The following is a 25763-nucleotide window of genomic DNA, read 5'->3' on the forward strand; positions in this document are numbered from 1 at the left end:
TAAACTCTCAGAACTCAATTCCAAGGAATTCTTCCAGGTTAAGAAGTCATTGTGACTTTGGTATGCAGAAGAAGACAGAACAAAGAGCTTTACCTGGCACAGGGTTTGGTGTTCCTTTACTTTGAAAACAACATTAACATCTGACACTCAAGTTCCTGGCTTTAAAGTTTTATCCATTAAACTTCTACTTTAAACACTGAAATGAGTTCAAATACACCTGCTCAGACAATACTGTGTCACCTTTAACAATAAAATAGAACAAAGCATGATTAACTGTAATGATTTTAAGGTCATCCATGGCCCATAATCTCTAACAAATTATAAAATGCCTGCAGTGCATGAATTTAGCTACAGGCCAAAGTTGGACAGCAGAATATCAATTTATACACAGCAAAATACATTTTCTCTTCTTAACTTTCTTTGACTTATCTTTATGTGCCAATATCAATGGATTCCGGATGGTAAATGTTGCCACCATCCACCACTGGGATAATTTAAATGGATAAAACAGAGTGAAATTCCTTTCTCTAAGGAAATTTTACCTCCAACTATTACCTCCACTTTTTCTTGGAACAATATTTGATGAGAATGAAAGTTGTCCTCACTCATTTCAATCCAAATCAGAGATGAAAGGATTGAGGCTTCCTTTAGGACAAAGACTTTTCTTTTTCACTCGTGTCAACCAAAATTGAAATGGAGGGGGTTAAGTTATGAGATTCAAAACATTTATTATTCCCCATTGTTTTATCACATTGTCCTACCTATCACTTAATGTGAAAATTAAGGACCATATGAATGTTTACCACACATTTGCTAGGGACTGTTATATCACTTGGCAGGCAAATTCTCATATAGATGCCCACAAAAATACCCAAATGATCAGTCTTTAAGTTTTGTTTTCAACCTACTTTTCAAATTCACTTTAAAGTACTTGACTTTTTGTTATACTGGTAATTTCAAGAACAGTTCCAGTACCTTCAAACTGAAGCAGACCTATCTTAGAAAAATGAGATTTCTTCATAAGTGTATCAAATTGTCTGATAAAAATATGAAATTCTGTAATTGTACATGATTGAAAATATATGTATAAGCATGAAAACAGTAATTTACACAGGTCACCCTGGGCTATGGTGCTTGTCAATTATCCTATTGATTTGGTAGTTTTACAGATAATCACATATCTAAGCTCTACTCTAGCAAAAGAAAAAGAAAAACATACTATGGAGACCTATCTATCTAAATGGATAGAGAGATAAATGTATTATATTATGTTGACTGTCTCTCTGAAATAGGAAAATCCCAAACTACTACAGTTAATTGTATATTAGAATAGCATAAAGCTATTCTACGGGTGGTATTTATTTTCTCATCTAAAAATCATATTTGTGACAAAATATAAAATGTGCAAATTCTATATGCTCTGGCTTCAATCAAACCTAAGGTAAAAACAGAGACTTTATGGGGTTGGGATGTAGAATTTAGGGCTAAGCATTTCCAGTATTCAGAGTAAAACAGACTAATGTCAAGAACTTGGTTTCAATGGGACACTGGTTATCTTGAAAATAGAGTTGAAGACTTCCTTGCATGGAAGAACATGAAGAACAGTGGTTTCTAGTTTGTCATTTGTTTTCGTTGGACTTAATTGCTGTGAATTTCATATCCTATTGTATTAATCTTATTGATGTTTAATGAGTTTTTTGTTTTTTGGAGGGGAATATGGCACATTTGCTAAGTTGTTTTTATGTATTAGTTACAGATGATCCTGGATTTTTACAAATGGCTTGCAAATGTTCTAGACCTCTTATGACAAAGTGTTTCTCAGTTTTGCAAGTTTACTTAAAAAAAAAACGGAAATAAAACACCACCAAATACCATGGCAAAGGAAATAAATTCATGTTTACCTTTCAATACAACTAAATCTAAATGCATACCAATTTTTATAAAATAAGTCTACAATAACCTACTAAGTAAATCCACTTACTAACAAAGATTAGGAAAAATTGCTGGTGAATCTTGACCAGTGGCTACGTGATTATTAAGTCACATCATCCTTATAGTCCAGGTCATCTATAGGATCTCAACAACAAAAAAGGCTGTGCAAAATGCCAGAGTATGTATGGTCTCTTCAGGGCAGTTGCTAAAGGCAAGAATTGAACTGCAGCAAAAGGGTCTCAGACTTCACCGTGATCACTGAGTTTGCTCAAATTCTAAAATAGAAGAGGAAGAAATAAGCACATGTTCCACTCTTAAATTGGTACCATAATCAAAGAACAGTAGCGACTGATGCAAGCTGTCCAGCCAAGTTAAGCAAACAGACATTCTGTGAGGCATGAGAGTACAGTGGTTGAAAGCTCCAAGTCTAAGGTCAGACAGACTGCTGACTCTGAAACCAGCTCTCCTACTTACAAATGGTATAACTTCCCTGGGCCTCAGTTTCCTCATTTCTAAAAAGAGGTTAAATAATAATATAGGTTGTGGCAAGTCTAATGAATTAATATAGGTAAAGCTCTTATGATATTTCTGTAATATAAGGAACATCCAATAAATGTTAGATATATCATAATAATAGTAATAGTAATAATTGTGTTGTCATTATTATTTTGTAAATACAAACTGTTCTGATTGAATGTGATAGGGATGACTCTGGGAAGTACTAAATGCTGTTCTAGGGATGAGGAAAAGCAAAACGATTCAAAGCCAAAGAAAAATTGCAGGAAATCAAAGCTCTAGGAACAGCTCTAAGACTAACTATAAAGCCCAGTATTTGGAGGATAACTGTGATGCTTCGTATCATGGGAGTACTGGGCTCTGCAAATAATATTTCCGAAGACGGCAATATGAACTTAGAGGCAAGGGTATCAGAGCAGAAAAAAAAAAGCTATATAAGGCTAATATAAAGTTTTAGCATTTGACAGAGGTGGATTCAAATTCCCAGGATAGTAGATCCTGGAAGAAGCATTTATTTTACAAGCAAGCAGTTTGCACTTGATAAGTGATCCCCAAATCCTCTAAGCCATGATATTATTAGAAGACCCAATTATTAAACAATGTTCATAACCAATCCAAGTAAGGAATGGAAAAATTCCTTTATTATAGCAGAGGACTCTGAGAGGAGTAATAGGCTAATACAAAAAAAAAAAAAAAAAAAGCAAAGCTCTTGATTCTACACTCTAATTTTTCGTATAATTCCCGCATGCCAACCTGCATGGCTCACCTTACTTGAATAGATGTTACTTAGTGCAGCAGATACTGAGTCAAAAGAAACTGGTTTCTCTGAGTCTGGGTTTCCACAGTACTTCATTGCTTTTATCAAGGAAGCTACAAGAAAACACAAGTAATGTAAGGCTAGCTGGAGCAGCAGAAGCATCATGTTCAATGTTAGCCGAGAACCCTCCCTTACCTGTGCAATGTGCTAATGATACGTCCACACTCCTGCTCTTACAGTCATTGTAAGCCTGGAGGGATGAAAATAGTATACCCATAATTAATTCAGGAGAGCGGGCTGGAAAGAAAAAGATGGGCTTAAGAAGAAAGGAGAATTACTATTTAAAAACAACCCAAAAAAGCCAATGTTTACGATATCAGACCAGCAGAGGGAGGTATTGCTACACAGTCAGGCTCACCCCAGCAAACTTCTAAGACTGCCTTCGCCAACTAAGATTAATGCAGCAGGGTATTTACCTTTCTTGCAACTAAGTTTGGCTACTTACATGCTCATTTAATAAATCTTCACTTAATAAAAATTAAAACACCGCATTTCCTTCCCTGTAAGAATGACAGAAAGTTGTTCTCAAACTTCTTTGACTAGAAGTCAAGGACCCATTGATAAAAGTGATGAAAACTGCTGACATACTGCTTAGTTTAATATTTTACAACAAGTTGTGATTATTCATGGACTCTCAAGTCCCATCCCTGGATGGTACGCTGAGAACTAAAATAATTGAAGCCAAGTTTGATTGCCCAACTTCCATTTTTAAAAGTACATCAAGATGAGGGGTCCTAACTAAAGGGCTTGGCGTATTTTAGAGTCTTACCTCATTCATGTCCTAGAAAACACCATGGAGGAACAACTTATTGAAGGCCCAGATTTTGAATTCACCCAGACCAAAGTCAACCCATGAAACTTAGTGAAAATAAATTGAGAAGTTTTAGCAACAGGATGGATTTGGTTATGTAATAGAAAAGTATCTTATATATAAAATATAGAAAGCATTTACAACACATTCTAAGAGCATGCATGATACATTCAAAAATTTTCCCTTCTATTGTTCCTGAAGTAAGCGTTATATGTTAGAAGAATTGCAGAATAATAGGAGATGTGTCACTCTGAGCATGAATAAATAAGCAAACAAACGAACAATACATGGACTGAAACTTTGCCAAAATAAATGGCTCCTGTTTTTATAAAGTTAAAAAGGATTAATTCAAGGTGACTTGTGAGTGTTTGACTTTTCTCAAGCTCAGGAAGCACAAACACATTGCTACAGGTGGTTTATTGATGTTGATAAACATAATCTCCAGTTCACTGACCTTCCTAGTGTCCTAAGTAGAAGAATAAATAAAAGTCATTCCATTTCCTTCAACCTATAACTCACAGCGGAAGTTCCTAGCACTACAGTGACTAAGGAAATAATCCAGGAACGTTAGGAAGCAGAAGACACGTACGGCTCAAGAGACCCTGTGGTTCTTTACTCTAGACCCTCTTCCAGTGGCTGAAACTCAAAACTAATGTTAGTCACAATGATACTATTTGCATTTTAAGAAATGACTTTTGCAAAATGAAAACAAATAATAAAAGCTAGAATTATTGAGTACTTATTAACTTCTAGAAACTTTGTGGTGTGCTTTCTTTGCAATACATCATTGCAAAGCTTCACAACTTGATGAAGTGGGTGTGTCTACTTTCAGCTTACAGAAAAGTAAATACTTAAGCCCAGATCATGGAACTCATTATATGGCTAATATTCAGAGCCAGGATTTATCTATCTTTAAAGTCAATGTTCTTAATATACATCATAATTTACTGTAATCATGATGAAATAAACCAAATAGTAATAAGGAAATTAAAAAGGCAAATTGACACAAAACTGCTGGTGTCCTATATACAGATAGGAAACACCAGGCCAAGAGCAAATGTTTTTCACTAATCTAAAAATAAAATGCATCGGTTGATTTATCTCATAATTCCATTGTGTAGTATTTTAAAACTGTGAAGATGAATGGGAAAAAAAAAAAAAAACTCTTTTTCAGCATGCCCAGTACCCGAATTATTTGGATTCCTCTGAATTTTCAACTTTAGATCCTAAACTTAGTGGGAATAGGTAACCATTTCCTCCTATTTACTAACTCTAATCCTGATTTGCAATATCTAGAGAGAGGCACTAATGAACATTTGAGCATATTCAAAATAAATTTATAATATAATTAAACAAAAACTGTACATCCTGGTCTTTCCCAGTAAAGGGACAATCCTAATCTAGTGTTTCTCAGAATATGATCTTGGACCACTTGCCTCAGAATCACCTGTGGTTGTTTAAATAAAGATTCCTGGACCAAAACTAGGACCCAGAAGACTGTGCTGTTGATGAGCACCCCAGGTGAGCCTTCTGCACATCCACTGGAGAGCACTCTTCTAGACCTTGGTGACGCAGAGGAAAGAGAAAGGCTGAACACAGGGAGCCCTCCAGTCAAGAACTGTCTACAGTCCAGATTTGGATGCAAGAAAACATGACGTATTCAGGTTGAACTATGCCAAACTGTGCAGTTTTTATAGTGAACAACAAGAAAATGAAAGCATATTATATGGGGGAAAAAAAAGGTGACATACCAAAAACAGCCACTGGATTTAAGTCTAGGATATTTAACACTCAACAGTTTTTGTATGATTTGCTTTCTAAATATCTGCTCATACTGAAACAAAATCATCCCCTCATTTTTACGAGGTGAATAAACTGCGATCCAGGAAGGTTAATGATTTCCCCCCACACCTCATAGCTAGTGGGACGATGCTGGGACCACCCCTGACTGTCACACACTAAGCAGCTTCTCTTCCCCAAATTCTCACCCTTATCTTCATAGGAAAGGATACTGAAGTTGACCTTTGCACTGTTTCTTGTTTTTGTTTTCGTTTTTTTGACCTCTGACTATCTTGAATTTGGGAGTTCGGACATTTCAAATTTATATTTATAAATGAATAGAGGCACAACCACACAACACCACAGAAAACAACCAACACCCATAATGTAAAACAGTCTAGAAACTACTGATCTTAAATCTTTCAAGCCCTATGTCCAATTTCTGCATCTTGCCCTGATGAGTAACTAACACAAGACCATCCCATCCTTCATAAATAAGTAGACAACTGAACAAAAATATACGAACAACTGTTTTTAGACAGTGGGAACAGGGAGCACAGGACTGAGTTCCCTGAGAGAAAGAAGACAGATGAGACAAGCTCTCTAAGAGCTCAGCTTTCTGCACAAAGCTGCTTCTGGGCCAGAGAGTGATGGATGCCTGAGTAAAATGCAAGAGCTTCACTGAGCTGAGCAGACGGAAGTAGAGTTCAGGAAGGATTAGGTGGGCGAAATCTGTGGGAGAGAGTAATGGAAATGAGGGAGATAAGCAGAGAAAGAGCTCCAGAAGTTTTCACAGGGTTTTGATTAAGTTTTTGACAGAATACAAAGCTACCCATGGGAGAGACTATGAGGCAAGAGTAGAGAACCCCTGGGGAGCAGATACCCAGAAACAGGAGAGCTGAGTTCCATGCAGCAGAAGCTGGTGGAGGACTGAGGACAGTTGAGGAACAGATGTTGCTCCATCCTCAAGACCCTTCCCCAACAAATTTAAGACACTGAGGGAGAGAACAAATGGAAAAAGGAGGTAACTTCCCTGTTGACATAGTATTTACTAAAAAAAAATAGGGATGCCTGGGTGGCTCAGTAGGTTAAGTGTCTGCCTTCGGCTCAGGTCATGATCCCAGGGTCCTGGGATTGAGTCCTGCATCAGGCTCCCATCCCAGGGTCCTGGGATCGAGTCCTGCATCAGACTCCCTGCTAAGCAGGGAGCCTGCTTGTCCCTCTTCCCGTCGCTCCCCCTGCTTGTGTGCGCTCTCTCTCTCTCTCTGACAAATAAATAAATAAAATCTTTTAAAAAATAAGTGGAGGAAAAAAATTCCAGAAGTGTCCGAGTTTTCCTTGAATTAGAAAAATTAGGTGTTCTTCTTTCTGTAGAAATGTCCTGTGAGCCATGTTCATTTTAAGGAAATAAGCAGTTTTATATTTTGCACACCAGGACCAAGGAGACACCATGAAGATCATAGGGTAGAGAAGTAAGCACCATCATCCGATAGAATGGAGAAAAGCCCCTGCACTGGGGACTGTTTGAGGGATCAGATATGGTATCTGGAGAAACTACACCCATCCATGAGGGTAAGAGAAAACATCCTGCCATCACCAGGGCCACTTTTCCATGGAGGGGACTCTTCTTTCTAGAAGCCTGTAAGCTGACTGCCCAGCAGGCACTACATGCCCACTGCATCCCAAGCCTGTGTTCTGTCCTCTCTGATTACCCCATGTGATTACCCCCACCCTTGGACCCCACACATACGCACACCAGAAGCTTGATGGGATCTCCTGAAGACAACTCTATGGCAGTGGGAGGCGGCAAGTTCTATGTCCTTAGGGGAGAATGGGTGAGGTGAGTGTTGAAACAAGTGGAGTCAAGACCCCGGGGCTGAGAGAGTAGCTGGTGAAAACCCCCGTTACTACAGAAAAGGGAAAGAATCAGTCCAAACACAAGCTATGTAAATACCTCAACAAGCATGGAGACTCCAGAATAGTCGAAAAAAGTCACTCCACTGCAATCCAGGATTAAAAAGTTCTTCTCATTTAGGCATGGCTGTGACACGTCGTCTGCAGGAGAAACAGAGACTCGAGTTAGGGAGAATTCTTAGAGGTTGCTGCTGCTGACCATTGAATGTGGAAAGGTAACAGTGGTTTAACAAGACTGATTCCAAGCACTTTCCAGTTTTTCTATTTTTCACTTAATTACGGATTACTTCTGAACTCTTTAACTTTTAATTATTTGAACATGATTTCAGGTAATTATTATGTAACTCAGAGAGGAAGATGGGATGGGTTAATTACCTCTCATTTCACAGAGAGACAAACTGAAACTCAGCAATCATTTTCACTAACCTCTTTTTTTTAATTTTATTTTATTATGTCAAATAAAAAAATTTTAAATATGAATTTTTCTGAGATCTTTAAGACCCATTCTTTATTTACTAGAAAACATAATTGTCATTGGTACTATCTACAGGAGAGGCTTGGAAAAAAAGTAACTATAATTTGAAAAAAATATTAGCAATTGTTTATTTAGAAATGTCAAAAAAATGTCAATGAATTGCTTTTCCTGAAAGAAGCCACATAAATTATTATCTACAACTATTACTATATGGCATGAGTTCTATCATCCCCATTCCTCAGCCAAATAGACATGGCTAATCAATCATGGTACTTTTTCCACTGAGGTCAAAGATCTTAGAATTTTTATCAACTCATGCTTCAGAAAGCCACTAGTAGTTCACAAGAAACGTATCTGTCAATCTGAACTCAATGCTACCATGAAAAAACAATCTATTTAGATATTATTTAGAGGGATTGATCACTGGATCTAAATGACCAGAAAATGGTGGTAAAAGGTACAAAAAATTCTTTAAGAAACAAGTTTTTCTTCTTCCCTAACTTATCACACTTATTTCACTTATAAATTGCACTTGTCATTCTCTATATTTTCTTACAGTTATTTCATAACTTAAGTGGTGATAGGCTGTTAACTATAAAAGTGTTTGGGTTTTTTCAACAGCAGTACAAAAATTTCCCTTCTATTGTCTCACTGTGCTTGCTTTGTCTTTCATTTTTACATCCATTTTCCTCTTTCCCATTCATTTAATCAAAATAGAGCATATTTTCAGACCATTCAAAATGAAACAAAATAAAACAAATGAATTGTGCCATGTAGTTGTAGATAATAATTTAAGCAAGCTATTTTCAGAGAAACAATTCATGATGCCTTTTCCAAATAAAAAAAGACATCTTTAGTGGTAAAGTTACCAATTCACTCAAATGAAAATTTAAATAGAAAGGACACTTCTGAAATCTTTTCACAAATCAGTGAAGTTTTCTTTTACACAGTACCCTCTCAGTTCTGCCATTGTACTGATTTTATGGCTATAACCTTGTGTTCTAAGCTTCTAAGTAAATCAACCAGTGCAATAAAAATCACATCATCATAGAAAAGAGTAAAGTGAATTCACAGCTGATATCCTGCCTTAAGCAAAATGAGGTAAGCGTGGAGCATGTGCAAAGGAGACAACTAATGTACACCCATGTGGGATGTGGTAAATGATGGGCTTTATCTACAAAAAACAACATTTCAGAAAGGAATTAACCATCAGGTGTGGGTGGGCAATTAACTCCAGACTGTGGAAGCCAGTTCTTTCCTGTAGAATATTCATTAACTCCTTTAATTAAAAAGTATTCATAGTTGCTTAATTTAGGAGTGCTTTTCATATACTTCAAAAGGTTCTTGACAGTCTGTGAGTCACTCATAATTTTTTGAGAAGGGATTTTCTGTTGATATCAATTAACTATTGAGAAGCAGATTTGCACCTCTAATTTCTCAAGAAAACAGGAGCTATGAAATATTTAGAACAAACCACAACATTCTCTTTGGAAAACATGTGCACATATTATCAAGCATCTCATGTGTTCATTCATTCATTCAAGCAGGCAGTCAGTATAGACATATTCAGGACTCTGGGTGCTGTGCTAAGTAAGGCCAGTAGAATTGTAAACAAGAGAGATAATGTTCTCTGCCCTCCATAGACTCACAACAAAGCCAGGAAACCAGCTGATTGAACTAGTAGTTTGAAATATTCTGAAGACTAGAAAAATTATGCACAAAGTGCTAAGGAGATATAGGAGTGACCTGGTGTGGGGGAGAGAATAATGGCCACCAAAGATGGACATCTTTGTCCTTAATGGACATCTTAATCCCCAGACCTGTAAGTAGGTCTGTAAAGGGCAAAAAGAATTCTGTGGGCTTGATTAAGTTAAGAACTTAAGATAGGGATGTTATCCTAGATTATCCGGGGTGGGGGGGTGGGGGGGTGGGGAGTCTGATGTAATCACAAGGGTCCTTATGAGAGGAAGGTGGGAGGGTGGGAATCAGAGAAGATGTGGTGGTAGAAGAAGTCAAAGAGAAATCTGATGATGCCACCATGCTGCTGATTTGAAGAAGGAGGAAGAGGCCGAGAGTCATGGAATGCAGATGGCTTCTAAAAGTTGGGAAGAGCAAGGGAATAAATGGATTTTCTTCTAGAGCCTCCAGAAAGAATATAACCCTGCCAAACTTTGATTTTCTCCTGTAGGATTCATTTCAGCCTCTGTCCTCTAAAACTATATGTGTGTTGTTTTAAGCCACTAAGTCTGTGGTAATTTGTTACAGTAGCAATGGGAAACCAATATACCTGGGTTGCTGGTGTGGGGAGTGAGGATTGGTGGTGAGGGCAGGGAACTCGTTTCAGACAAGTTTTAGGATCTGTGATAGCAGAGATCATGCCTGCTTTCTTCAGCTTTGAACATGCAGTACCTGTCATGGTGCCCAGGACTAAGTAGATGTTCAGTAAATACAAGAAACATTTGCTGAGGGAAAAGGACATGAAACAATAAATGCAGGAATGAAGAGAAGAACAGAATACATGAGCGGACATCTGGAGGATGAGTAGAAGTTTAGCAGGTGAGAAGGAGTGGAGTTCAGCTGGCAAACCAGAACCCTAAGAGACATGTGTGCAGGAGTGCCTCTTGGGAATGGCATAACGGGACTACAATGTTTTGGGGACACAACCTCCCCAAATGGAATGATAATGGAAGATTTCACATTTGAGCAATTTTTGTTTTCATTCAGGTAAATATGACTGCCATCTTATCATTTATATAGTTTGTTTCATAGATTTTGATTATTCAATCATGTGCTCAACTACAAATCTTCCCCTTCTGTGAAAATTATTGGGGGGGGGGTGGATTTTTTTATTCTCTTATCTGTTTCCCACTCCCTTGCTCAGCTATGTCTCCCTTTGATTTAGTCACTTCCAGAGCTATTCTGTGTTCTCCCCAAACCCGCTGGACATCTCTTGGATGACATCTCAGCATCTTATATACACCACCCTCCAAAGTCAACTTATCTTCCCTTTTCATGCCCCCCAGGTTCTCATCATCCCAGTGTGAGAGGTTCAGAGCTTCAGAATCATTGTTTTTCCCTCTCCCCTCCTCCAACACTCAAACAGTGCCGGCTGTGTTCCTGACATGCTGAAATCTCTTTCAAGTTCATCCTCTCCCTCCATTTTCATAGCCTGTGACCACAGCAGAGGGATTAAGGTGCTTGTCTCCCTGCAGACTGCTTTCAGACCAGGCTCTCCTGTCCCAGCTTTGAGCATCCCTTCCTGTATGCCTGCCCGCCTGCAACAGGGACCCGAGTTGTGCCTCTATTCCTAACTGTTGTGAATATTCTTGTTTGTGTAATTTGTTGTACACAGACTCTCATTTCTGCAGGTTGCATAAGTAGATGTGGAATTGTTGCTAATAGGGATGCATATCTTTAACTTTATACAATTTTGCCAAACCATTTTCGAAGGTAGTTATAACATTTTACACCCCCACCAGCATTGTAGGAGACTTCTTGTCCTACATTCTCACTAACCTTTGGCATTGTCAGACTTTTAAATCTTTACCAATTACATATGTACATACATATTACTGGAGCAATGTAAATTAAGTCCACTATATATATATATATATTTAAATATTTAATTTGCATTGCTCCAGTAACTACTGTAATAGTCAAGCATATTCTCACACGTTTACTGGTAAATTTGAAAATGCCTGCTCATGTCTTTTACCCATTCCTATTGGGTCATCTGCTTTTTTTTATTCATTGATTTGTAAAGGAGTACAGTCCTTTCTCCACGTTATATGATATATCTATCTTCCTCCACTCTGGCTTATCTTCTCATGCTTTAATATGGTGGCTTTCACTAAACAAAAACTCTTAAAAACGATCTAGTAAAGTCTAACGATAATTTTCTTTATGCTTAAAGCTTTGCATTTCTTGTGCATTTTCTCCTATATCTTCTTCTAAATTTATATTTTGTTTACCACTCTTAGGATTTTGATTTACCCGGTACTGATTTGGTGGTACGTTGTGTGAATTGCAGTGAATAATTTCATTCACTGTAGACACATGATTGTCACATCATTAGCAAGCCTGTCCTTTCCTCACTGCTCAGCATGTCAGTTTTGTCACAAATCAAACACCAATATGTGTGAAATTTTTCTCCCCTTCTGGGGCCCCTACTTTGTCCTATTGATCTGTTCATTTATCTTGGAACCAATACCATACTGCATTGATTATGAGAGCATTATAATATATCTTGACAGTTAAAATATTCTCTCCCCCTTGTTCACATATTTTAAGAGTGTCTTGTCCTATTCTTGGCCTTTTGAATTTCTATACAAAATTTAAAATAAGCTTGGCAATTGCCATTAAGATGTCCTATTGGAATTTTAATAGGGACTAAATTTATATTTATAAATCAATTCAACATAAATAAAACTGACACCTTTTCAATATTGAGTATTCTAACCAATGAACATTGTAGTTTCCTTCCATTTATCTATAAATACCATTTACTTAAGTGTTCCAAGTATTTTTTAATTGCAAGTATTTTTAATACCTTGTAATAAAGTTTTACACTTCATCCTGTGTAAGTCTATACCTTTTACTTAAATTTGCTTCTAAAAGAGAGCAGTAGGTGAGATGGAGGAGGAGAAGGAAGGGAAGGAGGAAAAGAGGGAAGGGGAGAAGGAGGAATGAGGAAGAGAGAAGACAGAGGAGGAAGGAGGAAGAGAGAAGTAGAAATAGGAGGAGGGGGGAGAAGGGCAGAACAGGGAAAGAAGGAGGAGGACAGTGGGAGGGAGAAGTGGAGCAGAGAGAGAAGGAAGATGAGGACAGTAGAGGGAGGCAGAATGGCAGGAAGAGGAAAGAGGACTTATTCTCTGGTCTATATTCAGTCAGGACACTTAGATTTTTTTTTTTTAAGCTAACTCACCATTGCAGTTGCCATTGGATAGAGAATTCAGCAACGTGTTTTGTTCACACTGAAATGAAAATGAATATAAAGAAGAATAATATAAAAATTCACTTCCGTTCTTGAAAACAACACATCTTTCTTTTCTCCATAAATAATAAAAAAATTAGGCTTGAAATATTATTTTTCACTAGTCTTTTTTTCTCAGAATGATAAATACAACACATTGAAATAATAAAATGACCATTGGTTCTAAGTAGCTCAGTAAATAACATGCATTCCCAAGTCAGACTGTCTTGTTTAAAACATTTTCTGCAAGACTGTTTGTTTTGACTTTTGATCACGAATTAAACATTTGCATCTGTTTTCATGTAGTGTATCCAATCAGAAATTAACCTCATTAACACAACATTCTCTGAGAGAGAGTCATTGACCATATATTTCATATTATATGAAAGTGAACTGTTCACCTGCAGCTCCATGAAAATGCCTGGGAAACAGTCCCAAGTTATGGAAATGCTAGAAAATGAAAATAACACTGCATCCTACAATTAAAGTTCTTTGAAATTGACAATAACTGATGCCTCTAATGAGATCACATGCTATCTACTTCTCAAATGTTGATAATGATGATAGTAATTGATATTTTTGACTACTTGCTATATACCAAGGACTCTGTTAATTATTTGATTCAGAAAAATCCTATGAATTTACTAATCTCATTTTCCATAAGAGGGAGCTAAAGATTGGAAAGGTTAAATAACTTCACCGAAGTCACAAAGCTAGTAAGAACCTCAGCTAAAACCAAAGCTCATGCTTTTCCATTCAGACCCTCATGTTCCCAAGCACTACATTATACCACTTCTCCAAGACATCACATCAGTTTCATCTTAAAGGCTGACTAGAGAACATCTATTTTCTCTTCCAGATACCCAGTGGTGCAGCTTATATACTTTAATTCTGGCTCTGACAGTTATCAGCTGTATTTCCACCAGGTAATTTTACATTTCTAAGTCTCAATCTTCCTTTTTTGTAGCATTCAGGTAATACCACTTACATCCTGGGGCTGGCGATGATTAAGTTAGCCTAATTAAAGGGACTCGTCCTTGAGAGACATTCAATGAATGTGAGTTTCTTTTCCCTCCTCCTATCTTTAATCTTGTCTGAAATCTGTGCAATAATTTATGTAGATACTCCACCCTCAAGGAGTTGAAGCACAACTCCACACTCTTTACCTGTGGGCTGCTACCCCCTTATCTTACCATGATAAATTCCAATAGAAGGAGATTCCACAAAATACCTGACCAATACTACTCAAAACTGTCAAGGTCAATGAAAAAGAAAAGTCTGGGACACTGTCACAGTGAAGCAGAATCTAAGGAGACAGGACAACTAAATATAATGTGATATCCTGGATGGAATCCTGGAACAGAAAAAGGACACTCAATAAAACTAAAGAAATCCGAATAAAGCATGAACTTTAGTTAATGATAATGTACCGTTGATTGTAACAACACTCAGTAAAACTAAAGAAATCTGAATAAAGCATGAACTTTAGTTAATGATAATGTACCATTGATTGTAACAAATATGTCGCACTAACCCAAGGTGTTAATAACAGCAAAAACTGTATGGTGCAAGGGTGTATAGGAACTCTCTGTACTAACACTTTTCATTTTTTTTTGAATGTCTAAAACTGTTCCAAAAACTAAAGTCTATTTAAAAAAATACCTGGTCTGAGCAAAAGAAAATTTTGGATAAACAGCAGATTGAAACTTCCTTTGCAAAGTGAGTTCACAAAACGGTGATTATTATATGAGTATCTATATATAACCTATATAATAATGAACATGAATTCAATAAACACTAGCACCCTGAGATCCTTCTAAGCTTCTACATTCAGGAAGATATTTAATGATGACATGTAAGAAATATATTGTCACAGTAACACAAAACAGGAAGTCCTTTATCAGTTTGTGTTTTGAATACAGTGTGATTCTTCTTGCCCTAGGGTGTTTTAAATGCCCGTCCATCATGGCCATCTGCTGAAAATGCAGCTGGGAGAGAAGACCAAGGCCCCAGCAGAGCACCCCAGTTTAAGACAGAACTGTGGACCACTGTGCAGAGTGCAGTGAAAGTAGGTAAAGCTGTGGCAGAAATTAACTGATGCAGGCTCTAAAACTGAAATTGGAACAAGCATGGGTCTTAAAACAAGAAGTATATATCCCAGACACAGTGTATGATAAGAATAAGATGAGATGTCCCAAAGAGCATCCATGCTACTCAAGACCATCCATGTAACCATTCTGAATAAAGGTTTATCTATGATTCCTCAGACAGCAGAGCTTCCAGATTACCATGTGAATCCTTAGTGTATCCTTTAAAACTCACAGTCTGTAAATACATACAATATTTGCATTATTCTCATTATAGTGAAACATACTCTCAAGAAATCCTTTCTCACCACCATAGAGTTCTGAGTTAAAGAATCCCTTTGGATGTCATTATGTACCAATAACCTAGATTCAATGAACTCTACTTGACTATTAGACTCAAATTTCTTAAGTCCCAAGTAGGTGAAATCATATATGTGGAACCTCCTCCCAGAAGGCTGCATTAATGAGGTTTATTTCTGACTTGAAATGCTACAAGATATGCCAATTTTCAATTTCTGAAAACACGCTGGAACAACCTTAGTCTTGCAGGAAAATATTCTAAGGAAAATACTATCAACTATCAATAAACAACTGGTTATAACAATATTCATGTCAGATACCCTACTAGACATGATAAAGCCTACAAAGAAGCATATCATTTCAAGAAGTAAATTTACATTTTGGTAAAATAAAACTGCAAGTTTCTTATGGGTTAATTAGATTATTTGGAATTGTGGACAAATTTTCCCACAATATTACTGTGTGTGGTGGTTGTGAGCCTACGTCAGCCACAAGAACCTGCCTATCTCATAATAGAGCTAAACACTGCTATAAAGTAAGCAGGGCTTTGTAAAAGAAAGAGGCCTTGTATCCAACTTGAACAACTAAGAATGATGTCCATCTTTGGCATGAGTGCAAGTGCTTCTCAACCCAAAATTATAGGTGGGGTTCCTAATAATCTGCTGAAAGTGGCATCCTAAAAAGTATAGTGAGAGGAAAACACAGGGCTGGAGATATACAGGCTGGGTCAGTCTTGTAGGCTTGCAACCTGTGTGGTCATACAGAGTCCCATGCTTAGAAGGGTCCCCTACTTGGTTTAATGCTCTGCTAATGCCATCTTGAAATTCTCAATAATTGTTGAACAAGGAACCTCACCTTTTCATTTTGCACTGAGCCCAGCAAATAATATATCTGATCCTGTGTTTATGGCCTCTATGGTGTGGATTAGTATGAGGCCCAGAGGTAGAAGCATAAAGCTGCAAGGAACAGGAATGTGTTACTGGACAGTTCCTGAGATGCTAGAAATGGGAGAGTCAATACTTCCTATGTACCTGAGTGACTGGGGATAATACACACTCTGAATTGTAATCTGAAGTAGTCATGGAAAGCTTCATGGAGAGGGTACTACTTGTGCTCAAACTAATATTAGTTAAGATTTTATAATATTGAGTAGGCCAGATATTCTTGCAAGTATCCTTGCATATATTAACTCATTTAATCATCCTGATTATAGACCAGGAAACTGAATCACAAAAGGTTTAATAACTCAGTTAAGTTCCCACAGCTCATCAATGGCAAACCCAGGCAGCTTAGCTCCAAAGTCCATGCTTAAGGGCTTAAGGATTCAAATAATCACAGATAGCTTATTTACATACAATCAACATGATGCACAGTTGATATCTCTGTTAATGAAGATAACTTGTGGAGATAAAGAATGCTAGTTTTTTATAATAATGTTATAATGATGGCAATAGTTTATGCTTCTCTGAAGTCATTTATCATATTCTATCTCTTTTAGATTTGGATTGGACTCTTTTCTCTTCGTAAAAAGGTCCTTTAAGCTAAATGATTTGTCTTATTTATTCTTCTCAGGGTTATAGTATATAGTACACATGTCCACTAGATATATGCTGAGTGAATGAATGAATGAATGGGAGTGATTACCTAAAAAATAACTACAAGAACCAAATGAAAAGTATAATACAATAGAAGGCTTTGCTGAAGGAGAGGTTTCCAAGCACTCTAATAATGTATTATATTTCATGATTCATATCTTAGTATCACGATATAAGGTTATTTGTAGTACATTATTATAATCATGAACTAGCTGATCCTACCTTGCTGATATCATCCAGTAGCTGGTTGCTCACATTTTCTTTTTGGATTATGTTCATTAGATCAGTATGAAACTTCTTTGCATTCAGGAAAACAAGTGGGTTATTTATTGAGATAATTTTCACCTGCTGCAGGGTTTCCTTTTGGAGGAGAATAGGAATAAATTCAGAGTTCTGAATGAAATAAAAGAGGATAACTCTACCCAAAGAGTCTAAACTTACAAATACAAATGTCACTCAATGATGGAAGAAATCTCTTAGCCAAGGGTGTCATTATTAAAACTTATTTGGAGAACCTAACATACTATCATGCTTCTTAGGAAAAATATGTACTTCCTCTTTACTAAAAAACATTAATAACTAGGAGATGAGCCTGCATCTTTTCAGGAAATGGCCCTTACTCCTACTGATTTGGGGATGGCAACATCTTAGGATATCCAGAGAGTACCAGGAAGCCCTGTCCTCCCAAAAGTATGTCTTCCATACAATCTAGAAATCAAAAGTTCATTCACTTGACCATCAGCATTTTTTAATGAAAATGTCCTAAAGGGTCAACTCTCAGTCATTTACCTCATAATGACATAGCTTTCTTTTGGCTGGAATTATAACCTTACAAGTGACCAATAAGTCCTAATTAGGAGTAAGAAACCAAGAGGTAACATGGGGAATGTGGTTTCACTTTGGGCAGGCCTAGGTTACACCAGATTGCCAGGATGCAGGTAAGAGATGCAGGAAGGGAGAAGAAAAAGCTTCCAAACAAAAGGAGCCTGCTTTGGCCATTGCCCAGGTCTTCCTGGCACCAATTGGTGGTATGCAACTGAAATCATGCTCTCCATGACCTTTGGGGCAGGGGCTGACCTAGAAATGGAGAAGATAGTAAGTTCTATGAAATAACTCCTTACCAACTAAATAAAGCAATACTCCTTCAGGCTTTAGTACTTGCATAGAAGAGGAAACCCAGGGAATAGTGAAGCATACAGGCAGAGAAAGAAAGATAAAAGAAAGAAAATATTAGGTATTACTCTCAGCTTCCTCATCTTTTAAAGTAGGTACATATTTTTTTAAAGAGTGGTTATCAACTGGCTATATGACTTCCACTTCGTTTTTGTTTTTAAGATTTCATTTATTTATTTGACAGAGACACAGCGAGAGAGGGAACACAAGCAGGGGGAGTGGGAGAGGAAGAAGCAGGCTCCCTGTGGAGCAGAGAGCCCGATGGGGCGCTCGATCCTAGGACTCTGGGATCATGACCTGAGCCAAAGGCAGACACTTAACGACTGAGCCACCCAGGTGCCCCAACGTAGGTACATTTTTTTTTTTTAAACTACATAATCTCAAAACATTTCTATGGCTACACAACTGATTAAACTCTAGAAAGTGAGATTTGCTACAGATAAACAATTCCAGAAAACGAAAACCTTACATTATCAAATTAACTTTTAATCAACAGTAAACCTCTTACAGAGAAAGACAAAACAAGAAACAGACTCTTAATTATAGAGAAGAAACTGATGGTTACCAGAAGGGAGGAGGGTAGTGGAGGTGGGTTAAATAGGTGATGGGGATTAAGGAGAGCACTGGTAACAAGCACCACGTAATGTATGGAATTGCTGAATCACTATATTGTACACCTGAAACTAATATAACACTGTACGTTAACTCACTGGAATTAAAATAAAAACTTTTTTTTTTAAAGATTGTATTTATTTATTTGACAGAGAGAGACATAGCGAGAGAGGGAACACAAGCAGGGGGAGAAGGAGGGGAGAAGCAGGCTTCCCCACGGAGCAGGGAGCCCAATGTGGGGCTCAATCCCAGGACCCTGGGATCACAACCTGAGCCGAAGGCAGACGCTTAACGACTGAGCCACCCAGGCGCCCCAAAATAAAAACTTTTTAAAAAAGTGTAAATCTCTTACAAACCAAAAATAAAACAATTCTTGGGCCTGTCATATTTAGTTATCACAAAGCCCCCACATCAGGAGCACCTGAGTAGGTCAGTCGTTAAACGTCTGCCTTCAGCTCAGGTCATGATCCCAGGGTCCTGGGATCGAGACCCACATCGGGTTCCCTGCTCAGCAGAGAGCCTGCTTCTCCCCCTACCTCTGGTGCTCTCCCTGCTTGTTCGCTCTCTCTCTCTCTGCTCTCTCTCTCTGTCAAATAAATAAATAATATCTTTAGAAAAAAAAAAAAAGCGCCACATCTAAGATCAACCCACCAATCATACCACATGATTGGGCCAATATTTTAAGTTAACTTTTTTAAAAAACAAGTATTTGTTTAGGAATAAAGATTCAAATTGTGTCAGAAAAGAAATTCTCAATGGGGCTGAATTCACCCCAAAACAGGTCTCCCAAGTCGAGGATGTGTGTTTCATGTGAAGAAGGTGGGAGAGCACGAACGGAGGAGGGGAGTGGTGGACCACTGCCTTGCTTGAAGTTGACTGAAAACTCCACCTAACAACTCACATTCAAATCTTGCTCTGAGCTTTCTTTCCCTCTTATTTTTAATACAAAACATTAAATAATTAGTGAAGTGTAAAGTTCTAAGAAAATTAACATTTCCATGTGACACAGTTACTAATTCAGTTATGTGACTACACTGGAACTAGTGTTTAAAAACATGGGTGAATTTTGGCATTTTTATCTTCCTACAAATCCCCTCATTCACTTGCCCATATATTTAGCCTGAAAAGAAGGAACGGATTAGATAGAATTTATTCTTCTGAATAATCTTTAAGCTGAAAAATGGTCAAACTGGAATTCTGTTTCCAAGCCACAAATGTCAAGGGTAATGTGCATAGCTGTATGTGTAGGTTGGATACACAGAGGCTTCTAGGGGCCCAAAAGCCAGTCTGGGACTCTGTGTGAGCACTAAATTCTCATGGAAAATTTAAAGAAAGAAAAGAAAGGCATCACTAGTGGAAATCCTGAGCCTGGGACACTCTTAGGGCTCTGGACTCTAGTAGCTCTCTATGAAGCAAACTTTTTCTCACTTATTAAAAACACAAACCATAATGTATATAAATACTGATCACTATGTTGTATACTTGAATCTAATACAATAGTGTATGCTAATTATTTTTCAATTTAAACACACACACACACACATGCACACGTGCATGTGCATGTGTAAACATGTGCGCCATTTCCCTGTGTGCACAGAAGGACTCCCGATGCTACTTCCTACTTCCAATCTACTCAGAAATACCCTGACAATTGGTCCTTCTGGTGGGAGGCCAGTTCTCTTTGTTCTGAAGGCAATCATGAGGTACTGAAACAAGTAAATATGATAGACAAAAAAACAAAAACAAAAAATGGTTAGCCAAACATTTACAAAGCAGGTTCAAAGTGAGGGCAATTTTTTTAAATTGGCAAAATATTTAAGTCAACATTTTCTCGCCTCACTTTAAACTTGTTTTGGTCATCCTTCAGAATAAGAAACTAGAACTCAAACACAATTGGCCTGCCCAAGCATGACAGACAATTTCCATGAGCTGTTTCCTTTAAAAAGATGTCCACTGTGCAAGAAACCAATCCTATTGGCATTCCATAACCATTGGACTTAATTAACCTCTGCTAATAATACAATCTAATTGTATTAAATAAATAAAAGCAATACCATGATCCAACCTTGCTTTATTCCCTTCTCTCCTATCTTCTTCCATCATTTAATTCGGAATAGACTATTGGTCTAGTTTGACTATTTTATGCAACTTAGCGAATGGAAAAGAGGTTTCCAAATGCCTGAACTAATCTGGACCATTATTCCACTGTGAGCTGTAGTTCTATGAACTGTGCTATCATCTTAGCTGAATGCTAATACAATATTCTTGTTGTTGTTCTGTTGATCTGTTGCATGTCAACTGCCACATGTATGGTGGTCACATATACCATTGAAAGTTCATGCCAATTAAAAATAAAATTATAATGAATTTAAAATCATACTTTATCTACTTATGATACCTTAAAACTATCCGAATTACAAAAATTGTTAATAATTACACAAAAGAAAAGAAAACTAAACTTACGCCATCCATTTCTGTCTTCACTTTCAATTCCATTTCTTTCATGTTTTTTATACTCAGAGTCTTTGCCCTAGAATTCAGTCAGATCAAAAATAAAATGGCATTTCCTAATCACTACATTAACAATGAAAATGTAAAAAGGATGTCATTTTATCTTAACAATTAGAACTTATCTGTAATGGTTAAAATCCTACATCCCATTTGTTCATAAAACATTGGTAAATCTGTATTTCTCTGGGATCCTTGGGAATAGACAATAACACTGGAGACATCTAAGTAGAGATTAATAAATACAATTTACCTCATCTGGGTTCCCAGAGCCCCATATGTCCAAGCCACAAGAGGTAGATTGACCAAAAGAGTTATAAGAGAGTGTATAGTGTTTGAGAAAATCTTGTTTTAGGGGAAAAAGAAGTAAAGAGGGTATCAATGGCAAGACAGGACCAGATATTGATGAATCTACACAGATAGATTTCTACAGAAATCTCTTTATAGACTCTACAGAGGTAAAACTTAAAATTTTTTGAAGTATATTATTTCAGAAAGAATTTCAAGGGAAGGATGAGAAATGAGTAGAAGCATTATCAGATGATGAACACCCAGAAAATAGAAAAATAACTGGTCAAAATAGGGGAATGGTTTACAGATGTTCAATAGAAATCTTCAATTAATTATCTAGAGTTCTTCAATAAATTATCTAGAAGAAATATATATATATATACATTATATATATAAATCTGGCTTCTGAAAAATTAAATTTACTGAAGTTATTTAAATTTCTAAATGATTAGATTTTATGTAGCCATTGGATAATATATCCCCTTCACTTGATTTAAAAAAAAAACAACTCCGTGACACAGTGTATGGCTATGGGTCAATTTATTTACTTTGATAGATTTTATATATTCTACTTTATAGTGTGGACAAGATATTTTTCTTCATTAAGACCAATATTGTTATATTGTTTTATATATATATAGTTATATATAGTTATATATCATATGTAGATAAACGTTTTCTTTTCATCTCTAATTCTCTGATACCAACTAAAACATGAGCGTCGCACTAAATATTCCACAGAAATAAAAGTAACTGGCAATACCATTTACTTAGCTGTTGTGTCAAAATAGACAGCATTTAAGTAAGATCTTACCTCGGGAAGCGACCGATTACGATAGCTAAGGTAGAGACCACACCGAACAGCAACCCCACGTTGGCAGCAAAGCATATCGTAAATACATATGTAGTGACCCAGATGCCCTGGAAGAGAAAGAGGAAATAGAAGATACGAGCCCTTTGGTAATTCTCATCTTTCTCATGATTGCCAAATTCCTCACAACCTTATTCTACAACATTCCTGTGACCAAATCTCTCAGCAAGAATAGATTATTTTTAAAGTGGTGAACAGAAGCCCGGGAACAGAGAAACAAATCCTGGTCCCATCGGACTCCCAGCAGAAAAGGTGGGGAAAAGGCACCTTCTTTCATTTCTAGAAATTGCCAGCCCTTAGTTCAATCCCCAACAACACTTCCTTTCAGATCTATAAATAGTTAATGGTTAAAATGACTGAATCTAACACTACCAATGCCACTTTTAGATCAGCCACTATAGAGATTGTTATAATTTTATTTGCAAGGGGCGACTTCTTATGAAATTGTGAAAGCTGAAAAATCTGGGCCAACTTAGGCCTTGGGAATATTTCAAAAGATGGCAAGAAAATTCTTTTTCTCCTTTAGTTGGGATTCCAACGCTATTACAGTTTTGTCCACCACCTGAAATGACAATCTATCACAAAATATTGTATTATAGTTGACATTTCTAAGTTTATTGTTGGCAAAAAAAAAATCTTTAAAAACAAAATAATTTGTGAAATCCAGAAGGTGATATTTTCTAAACACAATATCCTGCATTTATCAAATAGTAGACCAACAAAATGTTCAAGCTCTCTCTTATCTCCAAATTATTTGCATCACTTTACCAGTTGATTTCTTTCTATCCAGATGGCTATATTAGAACTTTAAAACATCTTCAACAACCTAATTCAATTTCAGATGCAAATGAAAAAGTTAGAAACTTCTCTATAATCTGAAGATAGCACAGATTTTTGTGGGGCGGGGTGAGAAGTTTGAAGCAAATGTTTCTAAATAGCATTTTTTACTCAAAATGCTTCTCCTTTGTATTATTTATCTAAATGGAGCTTGAGTGGTTCTTCATGATGGGCTATTTTGAAAAGCTAAGCCCTTGGAAGCAAATGGAGGGATTTTTATCTATAAAATTCCTTTTGATATAGAAGAAACAAACATTCTAGAGTAAAAAGAGAAAATATATTTTAAGTGTTCTCATGTTCAGATCTATCACCAAGAAACGTAATGCTAAGTTAGGACTTATTATGACATCATCCTCAGCCTGTCATCTCATAGGTTAGACACTCAGATGTTTTCCTCTATTCAGGCAAAAAAACAATTATTTGAGTCTTTTATATGTATATGGTGTAATTTTTCCTCCCTAATGTATTACATTATGCTTCATCACATACAAAATAAGGCTGCAAGTTTTTGATCATTACGTCAACTTGCCATGATTGCTTTGTTTCTTACTCATCCCTTAATGCTGACGGAACCTGCTCGGGTGTGGCAGAATAATAATAAAATATTAATAAAGCTTTATAAGTCCAATTCCTCATGGCCAACCTCCATGTTTCAATATAGCATAGGGAATTGAGGATCCTGGTTCCTGCCATTTAAAAAAAACACAGAGCCCAGAGGCCATGATTCATCAGAGCAACCAAAAATTTTGGTACCATCTGGTTCTATTTTTAAAGCATATTTACTCTCCCACAACATCATCTATTGTAAGTTGGGCTCACAATGCTTAGTTATTTCCTGGGGCTACATTTATAGCTTTGAAAAAAATATCAAATGTAAATTAACAACATAGCCAGTAAACAGTTCTATTGGTTAGAGTAAGTCCCAACACTATTCTGTAACAATTTCTATTAAAGATCCAAATGTTGGTTGTCACAGTTATAAGGAATTTGTTAACTCCCAGGCTCCTATTTTTTTTATTATGTGTTCCCACTTGATCCCTCCTCTATTAGCACTCACAGCCCCTAAACACAAGCTAACCCCAAAGCTGACCTCAAGTAGGAAATACATAAACACATAAACCCTTACACATTTGAGCAGCTACTCAAATCACTTCACCTCTTCCTGATCTGTTCTGGTGATTGATATACATTATATTTCTGTAGATGTGAATTCTATTCCCACTGCTCAGTTACTCAAACTCAGCTCTGAGCCCATGGTCTCCATTTTGGATTCCTATTTCCTCATTACCTCAGACAGGGTTTTTGATCTACAGCTCAAAGTGGAATCATTATTAAACTATAAACAATTTAAAGAAATAAAAATTTCTAACTTTTCATGTGATGACTGCTTATATGATTTTTTTAAACTTTCAACCTTCAAATTATTTTACATATATACACATCTTTGGTAACTTCACTTCCACGATATTTTAGGTATATTCTATCTATTGAGTAATCTGGACATATTCTGTCTACTGGGTAATATAACCTATATCCAAAAAAGTCTGTGCACTATTCTCACTATAAATGCTATGACCAGATTGTATCCCAATCATCTACGGCTTCTCACTGTTGAATTCCTTAGCAACTAAGAAAGACCTGTCCACTTCAACCTTAGGAGGCTTTGTCAGGCTAAACCCAACACCTCATTCAACCATTATTCATCTGTTAGATCCATGTCATCTTTCTCAACCATTCTTTTTGCCCACACCATACTATTTACTCCAAATTTTCAACTATCATCTCTATATAGGATACTACCAAGTCTGAGCTATTAAACCATTTTTCAAATTGTCTGCCAATATCTTCAAACTCAAATGCAAACTCATTAACTTCACCCCAAAATCTCCCCTTCCTTCAATGTTCTCTCTCAGTTTTAACACTAATATTCTTTAAAACACTACAATCAGAAATGGTGGAATTATATTTACTATTTCTCTTTTTTCATCTACTTGTCCAATCATTTCCTATCAACTATTAATTTAAAAAACATCTCAAACCATACCCCCTTCTCAATTCATTGAGAATGCCCTAGTTCACACTTTACTATGGCTTGCCTAGACTATTCTGACAGCCTCCTATTTAATTACCTGCTTTTGTTACACTGTAAGCCATTTGCTACACTGCTGCTAGGATTACCTTTTTAAGTATAGATTTAGATAAGATATTAAAGGCACTTTTACTCTACTACCTTCTATTGAAATCCATCCAAAACAATATAAAAAATGAATATA

General features: G+C 36.7%; 1 protein-coding gene across 1 annotated transcript in view; it reads right to left on the minus strand.

The window, feature by feature from the left end:
- Positions 1 to 1898: 1898 nt before the first annotated feature.
- Positions 1899 to 25763, minus strand: part of SLC26A7 (solute carrier family 26 member 7) — a 167166-nt gene continuing 143301 nt past the window's right edge. Inside the window, exons 12-19 of the mRNA XM_045896251.2 lie at positions 22597 to 22703; positions 21447 to 21513; positions 17421 to 17558; positions 13169 to 13217; positions 7810 to 7910; positions 3401 to 3455; positions 3215 to 3318; positions 1899 to 2207 (exon numbers count right to left, since the gene is read on the minus strand). Of these exons, the coding sequence (XP_045752207.1) occupies positions 2172 to 2207; positions 3215 to 3318; positions 3401 to 3455; positions 7810 to 7910; positions 13169 to 13217; positions 17421 to 17558; positions 21447 to 21513; positions 22597 to 22703 (657 nt within the window). The 3' untranslated portion in view covers positions 1899 to 2171. The remainder of the gene's footprint in view (positions 2208 to 3214; positions 3319 to 3400; positions 3456 to 7809; positions 7911 to 13168; positions 13218 to 17420; positions 17559 to 21446; positions 21514 to 22596; positions 22704 to 25763) is intronic.

This window comes from Mirounga angustirostris, unplaced genomic scaffold (assembly GCF_029215605.1).
Source record: "Mirounga angustirostris isolate CCGP_5_RB_7025 unplaced genomic scaffold, mMirAng1.0.hap1 SCAF_4, whole genome shotgun sequence".
Classification (NCBI taxonomy): domain Eukaryota; kingdom Metazoa; phylum Chordata; class Mammalia; order Carnivora; family Phocidae; genus Mirounga; species Mirounga angustirostris.